This window comes from Danio aesculapii, chromosome 23 (assembly GCF_903798145.1).
Source record: "Danio aesculapii chromosome 23, fDanAes4.1, whole genome shotgun sequence".
In the NCBI taxonomy this organism is placed as follows: Eukaryota; Metazoa; Chordata; class Actinopteri; order Cypriniformes; family Danionidae; genus Danio; species Danio aesculapii.
Genome location: NC_079457.1, coordinates 36,393,973 through 36,421,776, shown reverse-complemented (window position 1 = coordinate 36,421,776; position 27,804 = coordinate 36,393,973). Strand labels below are relative to the sequence as shown.

The window sequence follows — 27,804 nt, the reverse complement described above, 5'->3', positions numbered from 1 at the left end:
AACTCTTTATATTTTTCCTGTCTAAAAAAATTGAATAATACACTCATAAAGTATCTTTTTTGCATGTTCAAACTACTTATTTTAAATGAGCTGAAACAACACAATTCTTGAGGGGTTTTTGAGACAACTTGATTATTTTATGCTCGATCCACTTAAATTAGCAAAAACAATTAAGTTAACTTAATTTGTGTTGGGACAATATGAAGGGATTGTGTGAAACTTTTTTACAGTGTGTAAACTTAAAAAAAAGGTGTTATCATATATTGTCAGGATCACCATTAGCACCCATTAAAGAACAACAACAATGTCAACAATAAAGAAACATCTGATATCAAGTGCCTGTGAATACATAAATGCAGGAGTTCACCCAACCTCAAGCAATTATTACCACAGCGCATTAAGGGTTGTTCACCTTCTCTTAATAGATCCAGGTGAATTTTCCAAGAATCAAACTGTCTTCCCCTAAAACTCTTCATCTGTCTTTGAAACAGCATGATTCATAGTTAATGTACAGTCCTGCAGATTGGTGACTGAAAAGCTCTAATTAAAGCTAATCTGCAGAGGACACTTTCTTGTGACCAGAAGGTTTGTATAGGGTCAGAGTATTTTTACAGTGCTTTTATCCATTCTTCACAATTTATCTAACGCCGGCTCCACTCGCTTCAGCATCAGCAGAATTTGAATTTATATAGAGTGCTGTTAAAGTTCAGAAGTAGAATTGCCCACTTTCATTCTTGAATTGGATCCAGAGCGGGCACTTAGAGAGATATTTGAAGAAGTCAGGTTCATTCTAATTCTGGTGATGAACTGGTTTTAAGGATCTATAATGAGACAGAAGGATAGAAAGATATCCTTTTGTAGGCTAGTCAGGGATTTAAGTTCACTTGACCACCAAAAATTTATTACTAACAACCTTCAATTTAATTCAAAAGCTTTATTGTCTATATAGAAAGGGGTTATAAATTGTTGTCTTTAGACAAAAAGGATCACACATATACAATAGGAAAACACAAAATGCATTTGCAAATTTAATTTTAAGATCTTATTTAAAAAAACAAAACAATGACAGTTGGAATAAATATCTTTTTATATGTATTTTAAAGTGTTTAGCTCAAGTCTAAAGTTTGTGCTCATTGTAAAATTTTTTTATTTAAATGGCATTTCATGTTATTATAAAGCAGTAGTTCCATTTCTTATAGTACCACCCTTTAATCATTTAGAAAATTATTTGAAATAATAATATTAATGCTGTTTTGTATGAACAATATAGTCAGTGGCTGCAGGAGGATCTGAGATTAACTTTTGAAATAATTTCTAAGCCACAAAAGCATTTCTCTTGATATAACAGAAGCTCCAAAATGTATCTCACAGCATACACTGAATTCCACACTTTAAGAACCACTTTCAGGCAATATTTATATTATTTGTTATAATTTATTATTACAAGTTACACCTGAACAGAGTTAGAAAAATTTGCCATAATTCACAACAAATAATTTTTTTAAATCTGTTGTTTAAGGAAAAAATAACATGATTTTGCAAAAACGCAGCTTGCTCCTTCAAACTTTGGCTCACACTACTGTTATGTTTTTGTTGTACAATGGTACAATGTATTTATTACTTTTTACATATTGTCACAACTTTACTGTTTTTTATTAAATACAACTTTACAACACAAACTATGGTTGTAAGTAAGGCTGACATTTCACAATACAAGTTTTCATTTCATATAGGTGAATTGGGTAAGCTAAATTGTCTGTAGTGAATGAGTGTGTATGGATGTTTCCCAGTGATGGGCTGCAGCTGAAAGGGCATCCGCTGCGTAAAACATATGCTGGATAAGTTGGTGGTTGATTCGTCTGTGGTGACCCCTAATTAATAAAGGGACTACGCTGCAAAAAAAATGAATGAATATATATATATATATATATATATATATATATATATATATATATATATATATATATATATATATATATATATATATATATATATATATATATATATATATATATATATAAATGTTTGAATTTTATTAGTTAATGTTAGCTCTGGTCTGTTATATAATGGTATAATAGCTTGTTTTAATAATGTAATTGTAATATTAAAATTACCATTCAGACTATTAAATGCTTTAGAAGTATTTTAATTTTTAGTTCATGAAAACTGAATCAAACCATATTTAAATTAGGTGATTTTGTATTTATTTTGTATAGCTTTCAAATATGTTCTCACCTATGTGTTTGAGGTCAGAATCAGAATCAGAAAGAGCTTTATTGCCAGGTATGTTCACACATACTAGGAATTTGTTTTCGTGACAGAGCTTCTACAGTGCAACAGGATTACAGAGACAGGACAAAAAACAGATTATAAATATGTTTTAAAAAATAGAAGTAAGTAGTGAGTGCAATTATACAGATTGACAAGTGTATGTACATGTTTATTACTATATACAACGTTATATGTGCAGCTGTTATGTGCAAATTGGCATGTAAAGTGTGTTGTTAAATAAGTGTATATGTGTATAAAAGTGTATAGCAAGTAGTGATGTTGGTTTCGCAATTATTATCATCAAGTGTTCATGAGATGGATTGCCTGAGGGAAGAAACTGTTTCTGTGTCGGGCTGTTCTGGTGCGCAGTGCTCTGTAGCGTCGACCAGAAGGTAAAAGTTCAAAGAGGCAGTGTGCTGGGTGTGAGGGGTCCAGAGTGATTTTGGCAGCCCCTCTGCTCGCTCTGGATAAGTACAGTTCTTGGGGAGTAGGAAGGGTTGTACCAGTGATTCGCTCATCAGTCCGAACTATTCGACGTAGTCTTTGGAGATCGTATTTAGTAGCTGAGCTAAACCACACAGTTATTGATGTGCAGATGACTGATTCAATGATGGAGGTGTAGAACTGTTTCAGCAGCTCCTTTGGGAGGTTAAACTTCCTCAGCTGACGAAGAAAGTACAGCCTCTGTTGAGCTTTTTTGACAATGGAGTCAATGTGAGTGTCCCACTTCAGATCCTGAGAGATGGTGGTGCCCAGGAACCTGAATGACTCCACTGCTGCCACAATGCTGTCCATGATGCTCAGTGGGGGGAGAGCAGGGGGGTTTCTCCTGAAGTCCACTATCATCTCCACTGTTTTGAGCGTGTTGAGCTCCAGGTTGTTGTGGCTACAGCAGACAGCCAACTCCTTAACCTCCTGTCTGTAAGCAGACTCGTCACCGTCCTGAATGAGGCCGATAAGTGTGGTGTCGTCTGCAAACTTCAAGAGCTTGACAGAGAAGTCTTTTGATGTGCAGTAATTTGTGTACAGGGAGAAGAGCAGTGGGGAGAGGACACACCCCTGGGGGGCGCCAGTGCTGATTGTGCGGATGCTAGATGAGAATTTTCCCAGCTTCACCAGCTGCTGCCTGTCCGTTAGGAAGCTGTTGATCCACTGACAGAGTCGCTGATAGAGAACTGACTCCTTAGTTTCTCAGAATAGTTCCTTTTTGCGACTCTGATCTCCTTTTCCAGTGTGTATTTGGCCTGCTTATACAAGGCCCTATCCCCATTCCTGTAAGCAACCTCCTTGGCCTGACGTAGCTGTCTGAGTTTTACAGTGAACCATGGTTTGTCATTGTTGTATGTGAGTTGAGTCCTGGTAGGAATGCACACGTCTTCACAGAAACTGATATAAGATGTTACAGTCTCTGTGAGCTCATCCAGATCGTTTGCAGCAGCTTCAAAAACACTCCAGTCAGTGAGGTCGAAACAGGCTTGTAGATCCCGCTCTGTTTCGTTAGTCCATCTTTTCACAGATCTTAATACAGGTTTGGCTGTTTTCAGTTTCTGCCTGTAGGTTGGAATGAGATGAATCAAACAATGGTCAGAGTGTCCCAAAGCTGCTCGTTGGACGGAGCGGTATGCATCCTTTATTGTAGTATAACAGTGATCCAGTATATTTCTGTCTCTTGTGGGACTTGTAACATGCTGTCTATATTTTGGCAGTTCACGGGACAGTTTTGCTTTGTTAAAGTCCCCTAGAATGATTAAAACAGAGTCCGGGTGTTGTTGCTCTAACATCGTGATCTGATCAGCTAGTTTCTGTATCGCCAGGCTTGCGTGCGCGAGTGGAGGAATGTAAACACTGACGAGGATGAACGAGCAGAACTCGCGCAGGGAGTAAAAAGGCTTACAGTTAATAAACAGTGCTTCGAGATCTGGACAGCACATCTTCTTTAAAACTGTTACATCTGTACACCACCTTTCATTGATGTAAAAGCACGTCCCGCCACCGCGTGATTTCCGCGTTGATTCTTCGTCGCGATCCGCTCTAAACAGCTGATAGCCCGGTAGGTGAAGTGCGTTGTCCGGTATGGTGTCGTTCAGCCAGGTTTCCGTGAAACACAGAGCAGCTGAATGCAGAAAATCCCTGTTTGTCTGAGAGAGCAGAATGAGTTCGTCTATTTTGTTGGGTAGAGAGCGGAGATTTGCTAGATGGATGCTAGGCAGCGCGGTCAGAAATCCGCGCTGTCTGAGTTTCACAAGCGCACCTGCACGCTTTCCTCGTCTGCGCGCTTGAAAGCGTTTGAGTAGCACCGCGGCTCCGCCGACTACAATGTCCAACAGAACATCAGATAAATCCAGGTATGGAAAAATATTCGGTGGTGTATGTGCCCGAATGTCCAACAATTCGTCTCTGGTGAAACTAATTGTAGGAATGTGACTCGAGACAGGACAAACTAACAAAAACACAAACACTACTGCAGAGTACGACACGGAAGACATAATACAGAATACATTGTAATTAAATTTCACAATTATGAGCATACTGTATATCTATCTATATAATTATTATCAGTCTAATTACTAAATTTAATTTACTATAGATAAACAATGTCCTAAACAGCATTTGGATCAAAAGACATGCGTATATGAAATTACGTTTGTAGACTGAGAGCACGCTCAAGATACTGTACACCAGTAGATTTAAAATTACCTTTGTAGAGTGAGTAAAAATGGAGAAAGATCTATTCTCATTGGCTTTTAGTGTGATTATAAGCTCATCTTGACCCTGTGTAAGAACTGTGACAGGTCTCAGTCTGACTGAGAAGAGGAAGTGCCATCTCTGGGCCTTTTCACATGCTAATAATCACATCCAACAGATATTGCTCACCATTTTTGTGTTGCTTCTCTCACAAATATGCCCTATACTAGCTCTATGAATAATTCAAGTTGCATTTAGTTAACGAGTCTTAATCTGCTAAATGAGACTGACCCCCCTCCCCCCAAAAGAATAAAAGTGGGTTTGGGGCCACAATTTAATGGGCAAAATACTCAACGGAACCGCCTAATTACCATATTCACAACCTAAAAGAATAGAACTAATTAGGGCTTATCAAAGCACAGAAATGGGCAAGATTTTGTCATTTGTAAATGCATTATGCGTCCACTGTTTACAAATGAAAACAAGACTGCGTGGTACTGTATAATGACCTGAGATGGACAAGCTTATTTTGCTTTCACTTAGCACCTGACAAATACACAACATTCTCTGTGTTTGTTTATATGCTGTACACATCTTTATTTGTGTCGACAGCGCTGTCTGAAGCAGTCTGTGTTTTCACTGCGGTATAGAAGCATAATCCTCTGCTGCGTGATCTGTCATTGATCTGTATTTATGTTTCCATGTAAATCCACTGCCATTGGTGGGAGTGGGATCAACCAGGCTTTGAGAACAAACAAGGCTGACTGACACCCTACCACCCACACTTACATTATGGTTAAAACATTTAAATAAATACAATACATACATACACATACAAAACATTTATACATACACACACATACACACACACATACATACATACATACATACATACATAATACATACATACATACATACATACATACATACATACATACATACATACATACATACATACATACATACATACATACACATACATACATACATACATACATACATACATACATACATACATACATACATACATACATACACACACACATACATACATGCATACATACATACATACACACACACACACACACACATACATACATACATACATACATACATACATACATACATACATACATACATGCATACATACATACACTCAAAAAAAATTTTTGCTTGTTCAAACTTATTTTAAATAAGCTCAATCAATAATTCTTGAGATTTTTATTGACACAACTTAATTTTTTTATGTTCAATCCACATGCATTTGTTAAAAGTGTTGAGTTAACTTAATCAATTTGTTTTGGGACACCATGAATGAATTGTGTGAAACCCTGCATTTTTTACAGGTGACATATATACATAGTCAGCATATATGAGTACATCTTTTTAAAACAAAAAAAAATTCCCAATGTATTTTGATTCAATTTTAAAAAACAACGTTTTTTATTAACCAGTTATATGCATTAAAATAAAAATTTGGTCATCAAACATCTTTGGGAATAGAAATATAAAACCTTTAAATTCAAATTAGCAAAAATCTTCAAAAGTTCAATTAATTTTATCATTAATTGATTATTTTCCTTGATTGTTCCTGTTTTTTTGTTTATTTTTTATTTTATTTTTTGCATATATTTTATTTTCCCCAACATATTAATTTGGGTGTACTAATTTTGGACTGTGTTCTTAAAGGGCACCTATTTTACCTCTTTTACAAGATAAGACTTTGGTGTCTCTAGAACGTGTCTGTAAAGTTTCAGCTCAAAACACCCATCAGATTCTTTATTATATAACATAGAATCTGCTTATTTTAGTGTCTGAAGACTATGTAGCTGTTTTTGTAGCCTGTGGCTTTAAATCCAAATGAGCTGCTTCTCCCTGCCCACCAGACTGACGTGCATGTCTGCTTTACGTCAGACAAACAGCCGTCAATGATAGAGACTGAAATACAGCTCATTAGACAAAAACACCAAGTAAGTTTATTTGATGTATTTGTGGTGGAGTTTATTCAAGCCTTTATGAAATTATGAGTCTCACACACAAATGCCGTTTGCAGTACACACACACATATTAGCTTTTACTGACACCATGTGGCAGTGGTGATTAAAGCGGTTAAGAATTATTGCAATTTCAAATTATTGCAATTTCAAATTATTGCTTTATTACAAACATGCTCTGTTTTAAAAACGTTTTAAATTTATAAATAATAATTATTGAGGTGCAGATGATTGCAGAGAGTTGTTACATGTTTTAATCCCAGTTTCTTTGCAAAAAATGTTCTGTGGACATGTGTATACATGTTATTATGGAGACATGGCACCTGTCAATTTGGTGGGTGGGGAAAATCGCACTCTTACATCACGTTGCGGTACGGCTGGACAATAATTCGATATCAATATATATCGCGGTAGATTTTTTTTCACGGTAGAGTTTTAAACCCATTTCCGGTATTTCGATATAAATTTGCAAATACATATATATTATTTGTATAGTAACTTATATATTATCATTCGTTGCTGAATGATGTTCAGTGCTCAGCGGTCAGAAAGAGCGTGATGACACTTGCGTGATGACGTACATCACACACACGCGCTGCCAGCGCTCAGCAGCAGTTGGTTAAGCTCCGTCGCAGAAAGTTTGCCCTGAAGTGTGCCCTGAATACAGATATGAATGAACAAGCTTTCCCCAAGTAAAAATGCAAATGAATTAGTTGATAAGAGAGGAAAGACTTATGCAGTGGTGTGGAAGTGGTTCGGCTTTATAAGTTCCAAAAAAACTTTTAGTTTCGGTGCTCTGCAAAATGTGCCGGAGATTGGTGCCGACTACTATGGGGAACACATCAAATCTGTTCCACCATTTGAAGCAGTTCCACCCGATGAAACATACTAAGAGTCAGAAGATGAGGTTTCATAAAAGTTTAAGCCAACCTCCCCGACACCGAAACCAGCGGTGTCAGAAGAGAAGGTAATGAAGCAAACACAGATGCTTTGAGACGCTGTGTAGGATTACAATCAAACTTCGCTTATCAACACATTCATAAAACATGTAATGTGCATATACACCTATACTATTGAATGCTCAAAGCATGTATGACACTTGCGCATATTCATATAAACTTGATGCATGCATACACCCACATACACATGCACATACATATAAACTCGATGCTTGCATATAATCGATCCTCGCATAAACACCCAAGTTAACACACATTCTACACAAACTCGGTGGCATATAGCACTCGCGCAAACATACAAAATAAAATTCACAAACATTTATCAGGAATCAGGTTATTGTAAAGCTTATGAAATAGAAACAATGTGATTAATAGAGGTATTAAAATATATAAGAAATATTTTATGTTAAACCTTTTAATTTAATTAGGTAATTATACACAAATAGAAATAGACAGATAAAACCCTCAGCTTATTTATTTATACATTTATATATATATATGACAGTTATATTTATTTGATAGTTTATATCAAGCTAAAGGCTAAATAAAAAGTGAACATAAATTTTTTTTGGACAGTTTTTTTTTAAGAAGTTATAAGAGTCTGGATGTTATTATAGACTTTGCAAATTCAGTTTGCAGACATTTGTGGGTACAGAAATTCATTGTGTCTGGTCTTGCCTGTTTTTTCCTGGCTTTTTAATATCGATATTGGAAATATATCGTATCAACCGAAATTAGGAAATATATCGTGATATAAATTTTTGCGATATCGTTGTGGTGTGCCTCAAAATCACGCTTATTTGGATTCTATTTTAATGTCAGTAATTTAAAAAAAGAGACTTGTGTTTCTATCACTTAAATCTGAGAGTGGATACTATATTTACACACAGTTCTGTCCAAACAGCTTCCAAAAGTTGATTCAATGGGCAAAATAATTATTTTTATTTTAAATTGCAATTATATTTTATTTTATTTATTTTATTTTATAAGTTTATTTTATTTTATTTTAAATTACAAGTTACAATTTTGGTTTTGGTACCAACTAATGTACAGTATATGCACAAAAATATCATTGGAAAGCATCCTATAGAAAATACTAATCTAAAAGAGAGATCTCTGAGGGATGTACTCATTTATGTTGAGCACTCTTTAAATATTGTAAATAATGGCTGTCAATGTTATACAAAATAACGTTGCATGTGATTCATCTGGAAGGGTTAATACATTCATATTTCTTTTACACAAATAAATCATTTGATAAGACACCAGTTTCTTGTTGGGTGTTCATGTGGATATTTTCTCTTACTGAGGCTTGTATTTATTACACCCAGGAAAACTCAGCCACCTCTCTCGTCCATCTCTTAATTTCAACACTGTATATTTACATTTAAACTCTATATTTTTATTTTTAATTCATCTAGATTTATCAGAGACCGTCATTGTCAGGCTCGGACAGAAAACATAGAGGTTGCAGTTCAAATAAAGAGAGTTTATTCAGTATAATGATGAACAAAGGCAGCTGCTGTTCTTCCTCCACCCTCCATGATGAACAAGTCATCTTTTAAAAGTATATTAATAGGGGGTTATGGTTAATGTATATGTATATGTGTGTGTGTGTGTGTGTGTGTGTGTGTGTGTGTGTGTGTGTGTGTGTGTGTGTGTGTGTGTGTGTGTGTGTGTGTGCGCGGGCGTGCGTGCGCGTGCGCGTACGTGCGTGTGTGCCTGCTTGCATGTGTGAGGGAATGTGTGCATGTGTGTGCGTTTTCAGACTATTGTGTGTCTATGGTTAAATTTCACAGATTTCATTCGTGGCTGTGTGCCAACATTGCCCTCACACATTAACACCGAGATATAAAGTGACTTATTCGTTTACAACTCCATTAGGGGTAAGGTGATGAGACGGACAGGTGGAATGAGAAGAAAATGAAATTCATCAAAGTAAACAAGATCATTTAGAGTGGCAGCAAAGGATTCAATTTAACCTCAGTGAAAGTGTTACAGCCTAAATTCCTAATGCAGTCAGCCATTTGACTGCAGTGTGCTGAAAGGTTCAGAGCAACATTTATATTAACGCCACATTATCAATGGAAAAAACATTTATATTCTAATGTTAGTTCTGAAGGCAGAGAGCACTGATAAGAATTTTTTGCACTTGTTATTTTACTGTTCAGCATTTTCATGCTTCTCAATAAAGTGTCGACACTTTATAAGGACCAATTCTTTCTCTTGAGTGTGACTGCTAGTGCTGGAAATCCCAGATAAACCTCTGAGACAGATTGGCATTTTTAAAAGAAACAAGCTGAGACCAATATTTATCAGTCTCCCACTTCCTTCTCTTGGGCTTTATCTTTTAATTGCTTCTAGCAGCTTCATATAAAGAAATACAAATTCAATTTGTGTAACTAGAAGACCCCTGGGCAAGATTTAATCATATGAGGAACGCAGATCAAAACAGAACGTTGGTTGTTGATATAATTCACAAAAGCAGAGATAATTTGAGTCAGCATTTTTTGCTGACATTTCAAAAAGAAAAGAGGAATCCCTCCATAAATCTCTCTCTCTGTCTCTTGCAGACAAACACATGCACTTATTCACACACAGCTATTTAAATCCCCATCTGTGTGACAAATGGGTGACTAGATTGATCCAGAAAGAAATTAAATGGCTTTGGTTTTAGCACTTCTCGGCTTTGGCACTGAGAGATAAAGAATACAAGGAGCTGTGTATGGCTTGGTAATATATGGATTTGCTTGAGCTTAATTATTGTTTTATTGTAGTGAAAGTAAATAAATAGAATGTTCTCATATATTTACAGCGTCTGAGGACTATGTAGCTGTTTTTGTAGCCTGTGACTTTAAATCCAAATGAGCTGCTTCTCCCTGCCCACTGCTCGATAACAAATGGATTTGCTTGAGCTGAACTGCTGTTTTATTGTAATAAAAATAAATAAATATAAATCTCATGTTCTCTATATTTATTGTAAACACTGTAACTTTCCACTATTTGCTGCACACCAAATAATGGGAAATCCCATTACACAATACTCAGTCAACAATCTCATTTTTGGGTGAAAAAGAGAAAATAATCTACAAAAATACATTTAAAATTTGTCATTTCAGTTTGCACAATCTGAAGGGTCAACAGAAATCTCATTCTTTACTTCTATAGAACATTCTTTAATTCATGTTTGTATAAATGTGATAAAAGTCAAATTAAAAACAAATAAATGAATACAGCTATATTTAGAGCTTCAAATATGCAAAAATACACGTTAAAATATAACTTCTGATCACATTGTCAGCAAAGGCATCCTTTACAATAATCAGTTTGACATTAGCTTTCCCAATATTACAGAAATAATGTTAAAATTTACCGTTACAGGCCCGGTATTCCTTCATTAATTTTTTTTTCGGCTTAGTCCCTTATTTATCAGGGGTTGCCACAGCATAATGAACCACCAACTTAACTTATCCAGCAAATGTTTTACACAGGGGATGCCCTTCCTGCTGCAACCCACTGTAAAAAATTATATGATCAAATAGTCCTGACAGCATATGTTTTTAGGTCATTGTAACTTAATGAACTAAGTTAATCATGTTCTAAATTAATTTTGTAAGTTACACAAGCTGTTTTAAGTCAGTTTAGCATAATATAAGTTCAATGGACTCATAAGGGTAATTTGATTCAGCTTTAAAATTTCAGGCAACCACAATTTTTTACAGTGTGGGAAACACCCATACACTCTCACATTCACGCTCACACACTACGGTCAATTTAGTTTATTCAATTCACCTACAGCATTTTTTTGGATTTTGGACTGTGGGAGAAACTGAAGCACCCAGAGGAAACTGACACAAACAAGAGGAGAACATGCACTTCAACTTAATTGGGGGATAAACAAATCATACAAAATTGTACAAATGAGATCGTATCAATTCATACGAATTAGCCACTAAATCAAAAAGTTATGAATTGCCATGAGATTGTGTTGCCATTTCAGATAAAATATGGTGCAAACAAAGTGCTTAGGCAGTCCTTTTTTTTTTTTGGAGTTTGAACCTTAACTGTAATTTGAAGAGATTAAGAATTCAAAGCAGCGTTTTCAGGAAAATTATTTCTTTCTCTTGCTTTCTTGTGATTTCTTTTTTTTTTTTTCAATTTATTAGTTGACGAAAATATTTTCGACAAATGAAGTTTCATAAACTTTCATGATCCCCTCTTCCACCCCATCTCCTCCTTTTTCTCCCTTTTGTAAGGGGAGCTCTCGAGACCTATACTGTACCTGATCCCGGACCCTCTTTATATGTTTATTGACCAGGCAGGAGCCTAGGGCTCAGTTACATCTAGGCTCAGCGTTCTCTCCCGGGACAGCTTGCCAAACTATTAAATATTTTTTTGTTTCATTAATCCACTTAAGTTGTGACATGTGGAATACTGTTTCTAGAAAAGTGTCTCTATAGCTGTTTATGATCACTATTTAGTTGTATGGCACATTCAAATTAATCTTGTACATAGGTCTCTCCATCCCAGACACCAATATTTTAAATATTTACAAAAGACACATATTGAAGCACACTGTGGGTGTACATTATTAGGCTGGCTTGTCAAAGCCAACCTACTGTTATCCTATTTAAACTTATTATTAGGCTGGCTTGTGCAGCAAGCCAGACTACTGTTATCCTATTTAAACTTATTATTATTTTTTTTTTATTTTTTTTTATTATTCTTCTTCTGAGACTAAATTTCTAACTCTATCTCCTCCTAGAGCTTTCAAGCTATGACCACCAAACTCGCACCAGACCTCCGAACTATTCGGACTCGGATTGCTATATCTCCTCAGACTGATCCGACTTTCGGTTTTCCGAAAAACGTCCCGGGACCACCGAAAAAATCCCATAGGCTTAACATGGGGTCAAACTTTGTGACCTCATAACTCTGCGTCAGAATGTCACACAGACTTCTAACTGGGCTCATTTAACTCAGACTACCTAACTGCCAATAACTGATGAGCTTTAAACTTTCTAGCCACGCCCTAGCAACCACTTTTGGACCCTAGAAACTGTCCCATAGACTTCCATTGCAAATGATGCTCATTGACTTTACATTGGATCAAACTTTGTGAGCTCATAACTCTGCATCAGACTGTCATAAAGACTAATGGCTGAGCTCATTTAACTCAGTCTAGCCAGCAGCCAATCACTGATGGCCTTTTAACTTTCTAGCCACACCCTAACAACCAGATACTGCACCCTAGCAACTGTCCCATAGACTGCCATTATAGAGGCCCAGATTGATATCGTCCTGCTGCAGTGTTATAGAGACATGGGGGTTGTTTTTAACTGTTCATACTGGCAAGAAGCTTTGATACATCATCAGTCTAAGCTGTCAATCAACTCCATAGCAACAAAACAGACTAACCTAGCAACGATATAACAGCAGCTATATCTCAGTATCAGAACATCGTAGAGAAGCGGGGGTTGGCTTATTTGACTCATGCTAGCACACCATGAATCCTGTATGGTTCACATGCTAGCAATGACTAGCAACATGCTAATTCATGCTTGAATCATGCTAGTAACATGCTAATTCATGCTAGAATCATGCTAGTAACATGCTAATCCATTCTAGAATCTTGCTAGTAACATGCTAATTCATGCTGGAATCATGCTAGTAACATGCTAATTCATGCTAGAATCATGCTAGTAACATGCTAATTCATGCTAGAATCATGCTAGAATCATGCTAGTAACATGCTAATTCATGCTGGAATCATGCTAGTAACATGCTAATTCATGCTAGAATCATGCTAGTAACATGCTAATTCGTGCTAGAATCATGCTAATAACATGCTAATTCATGCTAGAATCATGCTAGTAACATGCTAATTTATGCTAGAATCATGCTAGTAACATGCTAATTCATGCTAGAATCACGCTAGTAACATGCTAATTTATGCTAGAATCATGCTAGTAACATGCTAATTCATGCTAGAATCATGCTAGTAACATGCTAATTCATGCTAGAATCATGCTAGTAACATGCTAATTCATGCTAGAATCATGCTAGTAACATGCTAATTGATGCTAGAATCATGCTAATAACATGCTAATTCATGCTAGAATCTTGCTAGTAACATGCTAATTCATGCTAGAATCATGCTAGTAACATGCTAATTCATGCTGGAATCATGCTAGTAACATGCTAATTCATGGTAGAATCATGCTAGTAACATGCTGATTCATGCTAGAATCATGCTAGTAACATGCTAATTCATGCTAGAAACATGCTAGTAACATGCTAATTCATGCTAGAATCATGCTAATTCATGCTAGAATCATGCTAGTAACATGCTAATTCATGCTAGAACCATGCTAGTAACATGCTGATTCATGCTAGAATCATGCTTATTCATGCTAGAATCATGCTAGTAACATGCTAATTCATGCTAGAATCATGCTAGTAACATGCTAATTCATGCTAGAATCATGCTAGTAACATGCTAATTCATGCTAGAATCATGCTAGTAACATGCTAATTCATGCTAGAACGATGCTAATTCATGCTAGAATCATGCTAATAACATGCTAATTCATGCTAGAATCATGCTAGTAACATGCTAATTCATGCTAGAATCATGCTAGTAACATGCTAATTCATGCTAGAATCATGCTAGTAACATGCTAATTCATGCTAGAATCATGCTAGTAACGTGCTAATTCATGCGAGAATCATGGTAGTAACATGCTAATTCATGCTAGAATCATGCTAATTCATGCTAGAATCATGCTAGTAACATGCTAATTCATGCTAGAACCATGCTAGTAACATGCTAATTCATGCTAGAATCATGCTTATTCATGCTAGAATCATGCTAATAACATGCTAAATCATGCTAGAATCATGCTAGTATCATGCTAATTAATAATAGAATCTTGCTAGTAACATGCTAATTCATGCTAGAATCATGCTAGTAACATGCTAATTCATGCTAGAATCATGCTAGTAACATGCAAAATCATGCTAGAATCATGCTAGTAACATGCTAATTCATGCTAGAACAATGCTAATTCATGCTAGAATCATGGTAGTAACATGCTAATTCATGCTAGAATCATGCTAGTAACATGCTAATTTATGCTAGAATCATGCTAATAACATGGTAATTCATGCTAGAATCATGCTAATAACATGCTAATTCATGCTAGAATCATGCTAGTAACATGCTAATTCATGCTAGAATCTTGCTAGTAACATGCTAATTCATGCTAGAATCATGCTAGTAACATGCTAATTCATGCTAGAATCATGCTAGTAACATGCTAATTCATGCTAGAATCATGCTAGTAACATGCTGATTCATGCTAGAATCATGCTAGTAACATGCTAATTCATGCTAGAAACATGCTAGTAACATGCTAATTCATGCTAGAATCATGCTAATTCATGCTAGAATCATGCTAGTAACATGCTAATTCATGCTAGAACCATGCTAGTAACATGCTAATTCATGCTAGAATCATGCTTATTCATGCTAGAATCATGCTAGTAACATGCTAATTCATGCTAGAATCATGCTAGTAACATGCTAATTCATGCTAGAATCATGCTAGTAACATGCTAATTCATGCTAGAATCATGCTAGTAACATGCTAATTCATGCTAGAACGATGCTAATTCATGCTAGAATCATGCTAATAACATGCTAATTCATGCTAGAATCATGCTAGTAACATGCTAATTCATGCTAGAATCATGCTAGTAACATGCTAATTCATGCTAGAATCATGCTAGTAACATGCTAATTCATGCTAGAATCATGCTAATTCATGCTAGAATCATGCTAGTAACATGCTAATTCATGCTAGAACCATGCTAGTAACATGCTAATTCATGCTAGAATCATGCTTATTCATGCTAGAATCATGCTAATAACATGCTAAATCATGCTAGAATCATGCTAGTAACATGCTAATTAATGCTAGAATCTTGCTAGTAACATGCTAATTCATGCTAGAATCATGCTAGTAACATGCTAATTCATGCTAGAATCATGTTAGTAACATGCTAATTCATGCTAGAATCATGCTAGCAATATGCTAATTCATGGTAGAATCATGCTAGTAACATGCTGATTCATGCTAGAATCATGCTAGTAACATGCTAATTCATGCTAGAAACATGCTAGTAACATGCTAATTCATGCTAGAATCATGCTAATTCATGCTAGAATCATGCTAGTAACATGCTAATTCATGCTAGAACCATGCTAGTAACATGCTAATTCATGCTAGAATCATGCTTATTCATGCTAGAATCATGCTAGTAACATGCTAATTCATGCTAGAATCATGCTAGTAACATGCTAATTCATGCTAGAATCATGCTAGTAACATGCTAATTCATGCTAGAATCATGCTAGTAACATGCTAATTCATGCTAGAACGATGCTAATTCATGCTAGAATCATGCTAATAACATGCTAATTCATGCTAGAATCATGCTAGTAACATGCTAATTCATGCTAGAATCATGCTAGTAACATGCTAATTCATGCTAGAATCATGCTAGTAACATGCTAATTCATGCTAGAATCATGCTAGTAACGTGCTAATTCATGCGAGAATCATGGTAGTAACATGCTAATTCATGCTAGAATCATGCTAATTCATGCTAGAATCATGCTAGTAACATGCTAATTCATGCTAGAACCATGCTAGTAACATGCTAATTCATGCTAGAATCATGCTTATTCATGCTAGAATCATGCTAATAACATGCTAAATCATGCTAGAATCATGCTAGTATCATGCTAATTAATAATAGAATCTTGCTAGTAACATGCTAATTCATGCTAATAACATGCTAATTCATGCTAGAATCATGCTAGTAACATGCTAATTCATGCTAGAATCTTGCTAGTAACATGCTAATTCATGCTAGAATCATGCTAGTAACATGCTAATTCATGCTAGAATCATGCTAGTAACATGCTAATTCATGCTAGAATCATGCTAGTAACATGCTGATTCATGCTAGAATCATGCTAGTAACATGCTAATTCATGCTAGAAACATGCTAGTAACATGCTAATTCATGCTAGAATCATGCTAATTCATGCTAGAATCATGCTAGTAACATGCTAATTCATGCTAGAACCATGCTAGTAACATGCTAATTCATGCTAGAATCATGCTTATTCACGCTAGAATCATGCTAGTAACATGCTAATTCATGCTAGAATCATGCTAGTAACATGCTAATTCATGCTAGAATCATGCTAGTAACATGCTAATTCATGCTAGAATCATGCTAGTAACATGCTAATTCATGCTAGAACGATGCTAATTCATGCTAGAATCATGCTAATAACATGCTAATTCATGCTAGAATCATGCTAGTAACATGCTAATTCATGCTAGAATCATGCTAGTAACATGCTAATTCATGCTAGAATCATGCTAGTAACATGCTAATTCATGCTAGAATCATGCTAATTCATGCTAGAATCATGCTAGTAACATGCTAATTCATGCTAGAACCATGCTAGTAACATGCTAATTCATGCTAGAATCATGCTTATTCATGCTAGAATCATGCTAATAACATGCTAAATCATGCTAGATTCATGCTAGTAACATGCTAATTAATGCTAGAATCTTGCTAGTAACATGCTAATTCATGCTAGAATCATGCTAGTAACATGCTAATTCATGCTAGAATCATGTTAGTAACATGCTAATTCATGCTAGAATCATGCTAGCAATATGCTAATTCATGGTAGAATCATGCTAGTAACATGCTGATTCATGCTAGAATCATGCTAGTAACATGCTAATTCATGCTAGAAACATGCTAGTAACATGCTAATTCATGCTAGAATCATGCTAATTCATGCTAGAATCATGCTAGTAACATGCTAATTCATGCTAGAACCATGCTAGTAACATGCTAATTCATGCTAGAATCATGCTTATTCATGCTAGAATCATGCTAGTAACATGCTAATTCATGCTAGAATCATGCTAGTAACATGCTAATTCATGCTAGAATCATGCTAGTAACATGCTAATTCATGCTAGAATCATGCTAGTAACATGCTAATTCATGCTAGAACGATGCTAATTCATGCTAGAATCATGCTAATAACATGCTAATTCATGCTAGAATCATGCTAGTAACATGCTAATTCATGCTAGAATCATGCTAGTAACATGCTAATTCATGCTAGAATCATGCTAGTAACATGCTAATTCATGCTAGAATCATGCTAGTAACGTGCTAATTCATGCGAGAATCATGGTAGTAACATGCTAATTCATGCTAGAATCATGCTAATTCATGCTAGAATCATGCTAGTAACATGCTAATTCATGCTAGAACCATGCTAGTAACATGCTAATTCATGCTAGAATCATGCTTATTCATGCTAGAATCATGCTAATAACATGCTAAATCATGCTAGAATCATGCTAGTATCATGCTAATTAATAATAGAATCTTGCTAGTAACATGCTAATTCATGCTAGAATCATGCTAGTAACATGCTAATTCATGCTAGAATCATGCTAGTAACATGCAAAATCATGCTAGAATCATGCTAGTAACATGCTAATTCATGCTAGAACAATGCTAATTCATGCTAGAATCATGGTAGTAACATGCTAATTCATGCTAGAATCATGCTAGTAACATGCTAATTTATGCTAGAATCATGCTAATAACATGGTAATTCATGCTAGAATCATGCTAATAACATGCTAATTCATGCTAGAATCATGCCAGTAACATGCTAATTCATGCTAGAATCTTGCTAGTAACATGCTAATTCATGCTAGAATCATGCTAGTAACATGCTAATTCATGCTAGAATCATGCTAGTAACATGCTAATTCATGCTAGAATCATGCTAGTAACATGCTGATTCATGCTAGAATCATGCTAGTAACATGCTAATTCATGCTAGAAACATGCTAGTAACATGCTAATTCATGCTAGAATCATGCTAATTCATGCTAGAATCCTGCTAGTAACATGCTAATTCATGCTAGAACCATGCTAGTAACATGCTAATTCATGCTAGAATCATGCTTATTCATGCTAGAATCATGCTAGTAACATGCTAATTCATGCTAGAATCATGCTAGTAACATGCTAATTCATGCTAGAATCATGCTAGTAACATGCTAATTCATGCTAGAATCATGCTAGTAACATGCTAATTCATGCTAGAACGATGCTAATTCATGCTAGAATCATGCTAATAACATGCTAATTCATGCTAGAATCATGCTAGTAACATGCTAATTCATGCTAGAATCATGCTAGTAACATGCTAATTCATGCTAGAATCATGCTAGTAACATGCTAATTCATGCTAGAATCATGCTAATTCATGCTAGAATCATGCTAGTAACATGCTAATTCATGCTAGAACCATGCTAGTAACATGCTAATTCATGCTAGAATCATGCTTATTCATGCTAGAATCATGCTAATAACATGCTAAATCATGCTAGAATCATGCTAGTAACATGCTAATTAATGCTAGAATCTTGCTAGTAACATGCTAATTCATGCTAGAATCATGCTAGTAACATGCTAATTCATGCTAGAATCATGTTAGTAACATGCTAATTCATGCTAGAATCATGCTAGCAATATGCTAATTCATGTTAGAATCATGCTAGTAACATGCTAATTCATGCTAGAATGATACTAGTAACATACTAGTTCATGCTAGAATCATGCTAGTAACATGCTAATCCATGCTAGAATCATGCTAATAACATGCTAATTCATGCTAGAATCATGCTTATTCATGCTAGAATCATGCTAATAACATGCTAATTCATGCTAGAATCATGCTAGTAACATGCTAATTTATGCTAGAATCATGCTAGTAACATGCTAATTCATGCTAGAATCATGCTAGTAACATGCTAATTTATGCTAGAATCATGCTAGTAACATGCTAATTCATGCTAGAATCATGCTAGTAACATGCAAAATCATGCTAGAATCATGCTAGTAACATGCTAATTCATGCTAGAACGATGCTAATTCATGCTAGAATCATGGTAGTAACATGCTAATTCATGCTAGAATCATGCTAGTAACATGCTAATTTATGCTAGAATCATGCTAATAACATGGTAATTCATGCTAGAATCATGCTAATAACATGCTAATTCATGCTAGAATCATGCTAGTAACATGCTAATTCATGCTAGAATCTTGCTAGTAACATGCTAATTCATGCTAGAATCATGCTAGTAACATGCTAATTCATGCTAGAATCATGCTAGTAACATGCTAATTCATGCTAGAATCATGCTAGTAACATGCTGATTCATGCTAGAATCATGCTAGTAACATGCTAATTCATGCTAGAAACATGCTAGTAACATGCTAATTCATGCTAGAATCATGCTAATTCATGCTAGAATCATGCTAGTAACATGCTAATTCATGCTAGAACCATGCTAGTAACATGCTAATTCATGCTAGAATCATGCTTATTCATGCTAGAATCATGCTAGTAACGTGCTAATTCATGCTAGAATCATGCTAGTAACATGCTAATTCATGCTAGAATCATGCTAGTAACATGCTAATTCATGCTAGAATCATGCTAGTAACATGCTAATTCATGCTAGAACGATGCTAATTCATGCTAGAATCATGCTAATAACATGCTAATTCATGCTAGAATCATGCTAGTAACATGCTAATTCATGCTAGAATCATGCTAGTAACATGCTAATTCATGCTAGAATCATGCTAGTAACATGCTAATTCATGCTAGAATCATGCTAATTCATGCTAGAATCATGCTAGTAACATGCTAATTCATGCTAGAACCATGCTAGTAACATGCTAATTCATGCTAGAATCATGCTTATTCATGCTAGAATCATGCTAATAACATGCTAAATCATGCTAGAATCATGCTAGTAACATGCTAATTAATGCTAGAATCTTGCTAGTAACATGCTAATTCATGCTAGAATCATGCTAGTAACATGCTAATTCATGCTAGAATCATGTTAGTAACATGCTAATTCATGCTAGAATCATGCTAGCAATATGCTAATTCATGTTAGAATCATGCTAGTAACATGCTAATTCATGCTAGAATGATACTAGTAACATACTAGTTCATGCTAGAATCATGCTAGTAACATGCTAATCCATGCTAGAATCATGCTAATAACATGCTAATTCATAGTAGAATCATGCTAATGACATGCTAATTGTTCTATCTATCTATCTATCTATCTATCTATCTATCTATCTATCTATCTATCTATCTATCTATCTATCTATCTATCTATCTATCTATCTATCTATCTATCTATCTATCTATCTTTTCGTACTTTTTAAAACTACTTTAAACTAAATAAACTATTACCAACAGACTTTCACAAGCCAGCCTCAAAGTTTGTCCTCAAACTTTAATAATCTAGTTAGGCTGGCTTGTCAAAGCCAACCTACTGTTATCCTATTTAAACTTATTATTTTTATTTATTTTTTTTTTTTTTTATTCTTCTTCTTCTGAGACTAAAAATTAAACTCTATCTCCTCCTAGAGCTTTCGAGCTATGACCACCAAACTCGCACCAGACCTCCGAACTATTCGGACTCGGATTGCTATATCTTTTCCGACTGATCCGACTTTCGGTTTTCCGAAAACACCCCCGGGACCACCGGAAAAATCCCATAGACTTAACATGGGATCAAACTTTGTGAGCGCATAACTCTGCGTCAGACTGTCGCACAGACTTCTAACTGGGCTCATTTAACTCAGACTATCAATCTGCCAATGACTGATCACCTTTAAACTTTCTAGCCACGCCCTAGCAACCACTTTTGGACCCTAGAAACTGTCCCATAGACTTCCATTGCAAAAGACTGTCATTGACTTAACATTGAATCAAACTCTGTGAGCTCATAACTCTGCATCAGAGTGTCACACTGACTTCTAACTGGGCTCATTTAACTCAGACTACCAAACTGCCAATCACTGATGAGCTTTTAACTTTCTAGCCACACCCTAACAACTAGATACTGCACCCTAGCAACAACTGTCCCATAGACTTCCATTGCAAAAGACTGTCATTGACTTAACATTAGATCAAACTTTGTGACCTCATAGCTTTCCATCAGACTGACATACTTATCTATCTATCTATCTATCTATCTATCTATCTATCTATCTATCTATCTATCTATCTATCTATCTATCTATCTATCTATCTATCTATCTATCTATCTATCTATCTATCTATCTATCAACTGTTTTTATCTATCTATCTATCTATCTATCTATCTATCTATCTATCTATCTATCTATCTATCTATCTATCTATCTATCTATCTATCTATCTATCTATCTATCTATCTATCAACTGTTTTTATCTATCTATCTATCTATCTATCTATCTATCTATCTATCTATCTATCTATCTATCTATCTATCTATCTATCTATCTATCTATCTATCTATCTATCTATCTATCTATCTATCTATCTATCTATCAATCCTTTTTCAAACTGTTTTCATCTATCTATCTATCTATCTATCTATCTATCTATCTATCTATCTATCTATCTATCTATCTATCTATCTATCTATCTATCTATCTATCTATCTATCTATCTATCTATCTATCTATCTATCTATCTGTCTGTCTGTCTGTCTGTCTGTCTGTCTGTCTGTCTGTCTGTCTGTCTGTCTGTCTATCTATCTATCTAAGAACATGCTAATTCATGCTAGAGTCATGCTAGTAACATGCTAATTCATGCTACAATCATGCTAGTAACATGCTAATTCATGCTAGAATCATGCTAGTAACATGCTAATTCATGCTAAAACGATGCTAATTTATGCTAGAGTCATGCTAGTAACATGCTAATTCATGCTAGAATCATGCTAGTAACATGCTAATTCATGCTAGAATCATGCTAGTAACATGCTAATTCATGCTAGAATCATGCTAGTTACATGCTAATTCGTGCTAGAACGATGCAAATTCATGCTAGAATCATGCTAGTAACATGCTAATTCATGCTAGAATCATGCTAGTAACATGCTAGTTCATGCTAGAATCATGCTAGAACGACGCTAATTCATGCTAGAATCATGCTAGTAACATGCTAATTCATGCTAGAATCATGCTAGTAACATGCTAATTCATGCTAGAATCATGCTATATAATGCTAGAATCATGCTAGTAACATGCTAATTCATGCTAGAATCATGCTAGTAACATGCTAATTCATGCTAAAACGATGCTAATTTATGCTAGAATCATGCTAGTGACATGCTAATTCATGCTAGAATCATGCTAGTAACATGCTAATTCATGCTAGAATCATGCTAGTAACATGCTAATTCATGCTAGAATCATGCTAGTTACATGCTAATTCGTGCTAGAACGATGCTAATTCATGCTAGAATCATGCTAGTAACATGCTAATTCATGCTAGAATCATGCTAGTAACATGCTAATTCATGCTAAAATCATGCTAGTAACAGGCTAATTCATGCTAGAATGATGCTAGTAACATGCTAATTCATGCTAGAATCATGCTAGTAACATGCTAATTCATGCTAGTAACATGCTAATTCATGCTAGAATCATGCTAGTAACATGCTAATTCATGCTAGAATCATGGTAATAACATGCTAGTTCATGCTAGAATCATGCTAGTAACATGCTAATTCATGCTAGAATCATGCTAATAACATGCTAATTCATGGTAGAATCATGCTAATGACATGCTAATCGTTCTATCTATCTATCTATCTATCTATCTATCTATCTATCTATCTATCTATCTATCTATCTATCTATCTATCTATCTATCTATCTATCTATCTATCTATCTATCTATCTATCTATCTATCTATTCACACTTTTTAAAACGGGTTTAAACTAAATAAACTATTACCGACAGACTTTCACAAGCCAGCCTCAAAGTTTGTCCTCAAACTTTAATAATCTAGTTACCATTTGTTGTTCACCTTTGGAAACTAATAGAGCATTTGCACCTGGAAATGTGGAAAATTCTTGATCAAAATAAACTGCTTTAGAAGAGGATTTAATGCCAGTTTATTAGACTTTGTTAGATAAACATATTCACATTCTGCCATTTTGCCATAAAGAAGCCGACTCTAGAAATGCAGGTGTAGTTAGGCATGTTACCCCACGTGGAAATGTTGTCGATGGAGACTGCACCTGCTAAATGTCCTTAGCTGCTGTATTTCTAGTTGTCCACTAAGTTGTCTATAGTAAACGTTTGGCCTGTACACCTGTTTCAGCTCTTTAAATAGTTCTTTTGAGATAACTGTTGCTGCCCACACAGTTTCCTGGAGTCAGATTATATTGGAAAAGGAATTTTCTCTTAAACCAAGGATAATTTATTAATAAAGATCCATTAAAATATTCTACAAAAAATGTGGTACACGAAGGCAGACTTAACAAGTAAGATAGAATTTATTAAGTTGAAGCAATAAAAAAAGAGAGTAAGATTCAAAAAGCCTTCATATGAAGTGTGGGAAGTGCACTGAGACAGCAGGAGGAAGCAGAAGCGATCTGTCACCGCCTCACACTATGTGAAAAATCAATAGTCACAGTGGAGATTACCGAGTCAATCCCTGTTTGACTCAGACCAGAGCCAGAGGGAAAGGATAAACTGAAATGGGATCTGTGAAATAATGAAGTGAGACAGATCAGGGGACAAAATAATAAATCGCTCATATAAAATTGGCAGATGCAAATTCATTTCTATTAGGGAAACAAATCTGCTTCTAGTGAATGTGACTATTACACTGGCGGGGCTTCTAAAATGGTTCATTTACATATGTGATACTGCTGCTTATTATGACTCAGTTTTACCTATTAATTTTCTTTTATTTTATTCTCTACAGGGGCCGTGGTCATTGCTTTTGTGGTGTGCTGGCTGCCCTACCATGCCCGGAGACTAATGTACTGCTATGTCACTGAATGGACAACGTGAGTTTTAATTTAAAAGCTTATTAAAATATAAATAAAGATGAAAGGAAATTTTGCATTCTCATACTAGACTAGATCAGCTAAGACACAGCATAAAGATAGAATTTCTCATGCTAGCAATGGTCAAGAAAATTTCTAGCCATAAATATATTTTTTATTTCTATTCATTATTTTATTAATAATAGGGTGAAGAAATTAGGTATATACGTCTAATTTTGTGTTTTATTTAGCCTAGATCTTCTATTTTGGCGTAAAACCACAGGAAAACATTTTTTTTTTATTATTTGTATTTTTTTTCTCATCTGTTGTCCACATTTGGGAAAACATTTATTTATCACATGTTGCATTTTCAAATCGACATTTGTGCTGGTCATTTACTTTGTGAACTCTTTATCATGAGCTGCTTATGTCAAAAGATCACAGTGCTGTGCATCACATTACATGTTTACAATGCAGTATTAGAAAACCTCTAAATGCTGTCTTAAATTCTCCTAAACTAAGCTTTTTTCTCAGCCTCCTATGTTTTTTTTTTATTGCATTATAACACAAATACAATAATGCAAAATTTGATTAGGAACTTTCATCTACATTTACAGAACAGAGCACACATAATAATCAAATCAATGAGATAATAATACAAACTAATAATACAAATAAATAAAATGTAAACATAGAATAGACACACAAACACTACCAAAAAAACTAAACAAACATTTACACTACTATTAATTTAATTTCTACTATTAATTTAATTTCTTTCAATAAACTAAACAGTCTTTCCCAGAGATGGGTTGCGGCTGGAAGGGCATCCGCTGCGTAAAACATGTGCTGGATAAGTTGGCGGTTCATTCCGCAGTGGCGACCCTGGATTAATAAAGGGACTAAGCTGAAAAGAAATTGAATGAATGGAACTAAACAGTCTTCTTCCATATTTAGATTTTACCAACTTTTACAGTATAATATAGTAAAATTCTATATAAACTCAAAAAATAAATGAGCCTCCTATGTTTATGCTCAGTCATTTCCCTTTAAAGGTAATGAAAATACCTTATCCCTCACTATAAAAGTACAATCACTAAACCTACACACAGGAGTCTTAGAAAAATGCTCATTTTAGAAGCAAATATGACATTTTACAATAAAGTTTTTCTTCTGAACTCTTTATTTGGAATTTTGTAAACTCTTTAAACCACAAATCACCCACCAGTGACAATTGGCTGTTAGCAAGTTGTGCATGTACATAGATGTAGAGTTGCTGAAGTCCGGAAGCTTCCAATAAATAACTTATAAAAGAGCTTACAATATATAATAACATAGAATGTCACAAAGCAAAATCTATAACTACTTTCATACACTGTAGCTCGACAAATCAATGCTTTGTTCTGAACAGCGCCCACCAGCAGCACTGCATATAAATCATGATGCATCTGGTGGTGGAAGGGATTTCTGGGAGTCCTTCTGTGATTTAGAGATGGATCAATAAATATGTGCCATATGTTCGTCTTATAATTTATACAGAGCAGAACTACAAACAAGGTGTGAGCTAATTCGAAAAGGTCAGCTTGTACACGTGATTTTACAGTTTTTTCAATTGTTTTGCCCCAAATTTCAGAACCCTGATGTCAATTTTCAAAACTCTAGACACAAAACTCTAAACAGTCACTACTTCTAACACAGGCTCTCCAGTGTTCAAAACTCTGCATTCTGCGTTTATTTTCTTAAAGAAGTCTTGCATTTACAGGATCATCGATTCACTTGATCCTTTCATCATACAAATACTACAGCAACACAACTTTAGATCACCAGCACACAAGATGCACATCGTTTCAATAAACAATCTTTAACAATCATTAAATATTGCTGTTTAAAATGTATGATACAGGTTTCATTATGGTTTATACATAAGTGTAGAGGGAACAGTACAGACAGTGGATACACTGCAGTAGTTTTATTTATTCCATCATAATGTAGGTTTAATGTAACGTTTTTGTCACTGCATGTCCCCATATCTGATATATGGCATGATATATGGCAACATATGCAAATTACAATTGGATTCCACATATTGTATATAAAATCTCATAATAGTCAATAATTTGCGTGTGTGTGCGTGTGTGTGTGCGTGTGTGTGTGTTTATATACAGCCATATGGACACCTATACAAATTATAGGTAATATATTTGTAGGGGTAAAATATATAACATAAAAGATAATATATTTACGTAACATATATGTACATAATTGTAATTCTAATAGTTTAAAAAATGGCAATATTTTGACATGTATGACATATTTTATATATTTAAAATTCATATGAACTATTATGTCACATATGTAATTTGCATATATTTCTATATATCAGATTTATATTTTGAGATCTGTGTTTCAATCAGTCTGGTCTTGTAGATTTGGGCACAGGTTCTCCTCTACATCACAGTGGTGTTTTCATTACTCAAAAATCTTGGAAAGATCCTTCTGTCGATGTGAATCCAGGCCTGACATTGGTCTGATTGGGCTTTCTTACATACAGTACGGTAATCTCAAATATGAAAACATTGTCTGTAAAAGTGGTACATGGAACAAAGAAACCATAAATACGAAATGAGGATGAATAAAGTTGAATTCTATAGATAATGTAGTCCAGTTGGGTCGTCTTCTGTGGTGTCTGATGTCATTTGATTTATCCTCAAATGTTCATCATCTAAACATGTAATATTGTACATCAGTTTCTATGCATCAAGAGTAATGCAACAGTTATTTGTATTTTTGATCAGTTGATAATAGCATCATGTTAAGTAAATAAATACGCATTTATTTTAAAAGTAATGTTTGAGTTGCATTTTGAAATGGGATCAGTTTGATGTTTAATTGTGTTATA

General features: G+C 34.9%; 1 protein-coding gene across 1 annotated transcript in view; it reads left to right on the top strand.

Annotated features, from left to right (window-relative positions):
- The window catches only part of ntsr1 (neurotensin receptor 1 (high affinity)), an 87,539-nt gene that overhangs the window by 48,612 nt on the left and 11,123 nt on the right, over positions 1-27,804 (top strand). The window contains exon 3 of the mRNA XM_056449991.1: positions 24,842-24,926. Within this exon, the coding sequence (XP_056305966.1) occupies positions 24,842-24,926 (85 nt within the window). The remainder of the gene's footprint in view (positions 1-24,841; positions 24,927-27,804) is intronic.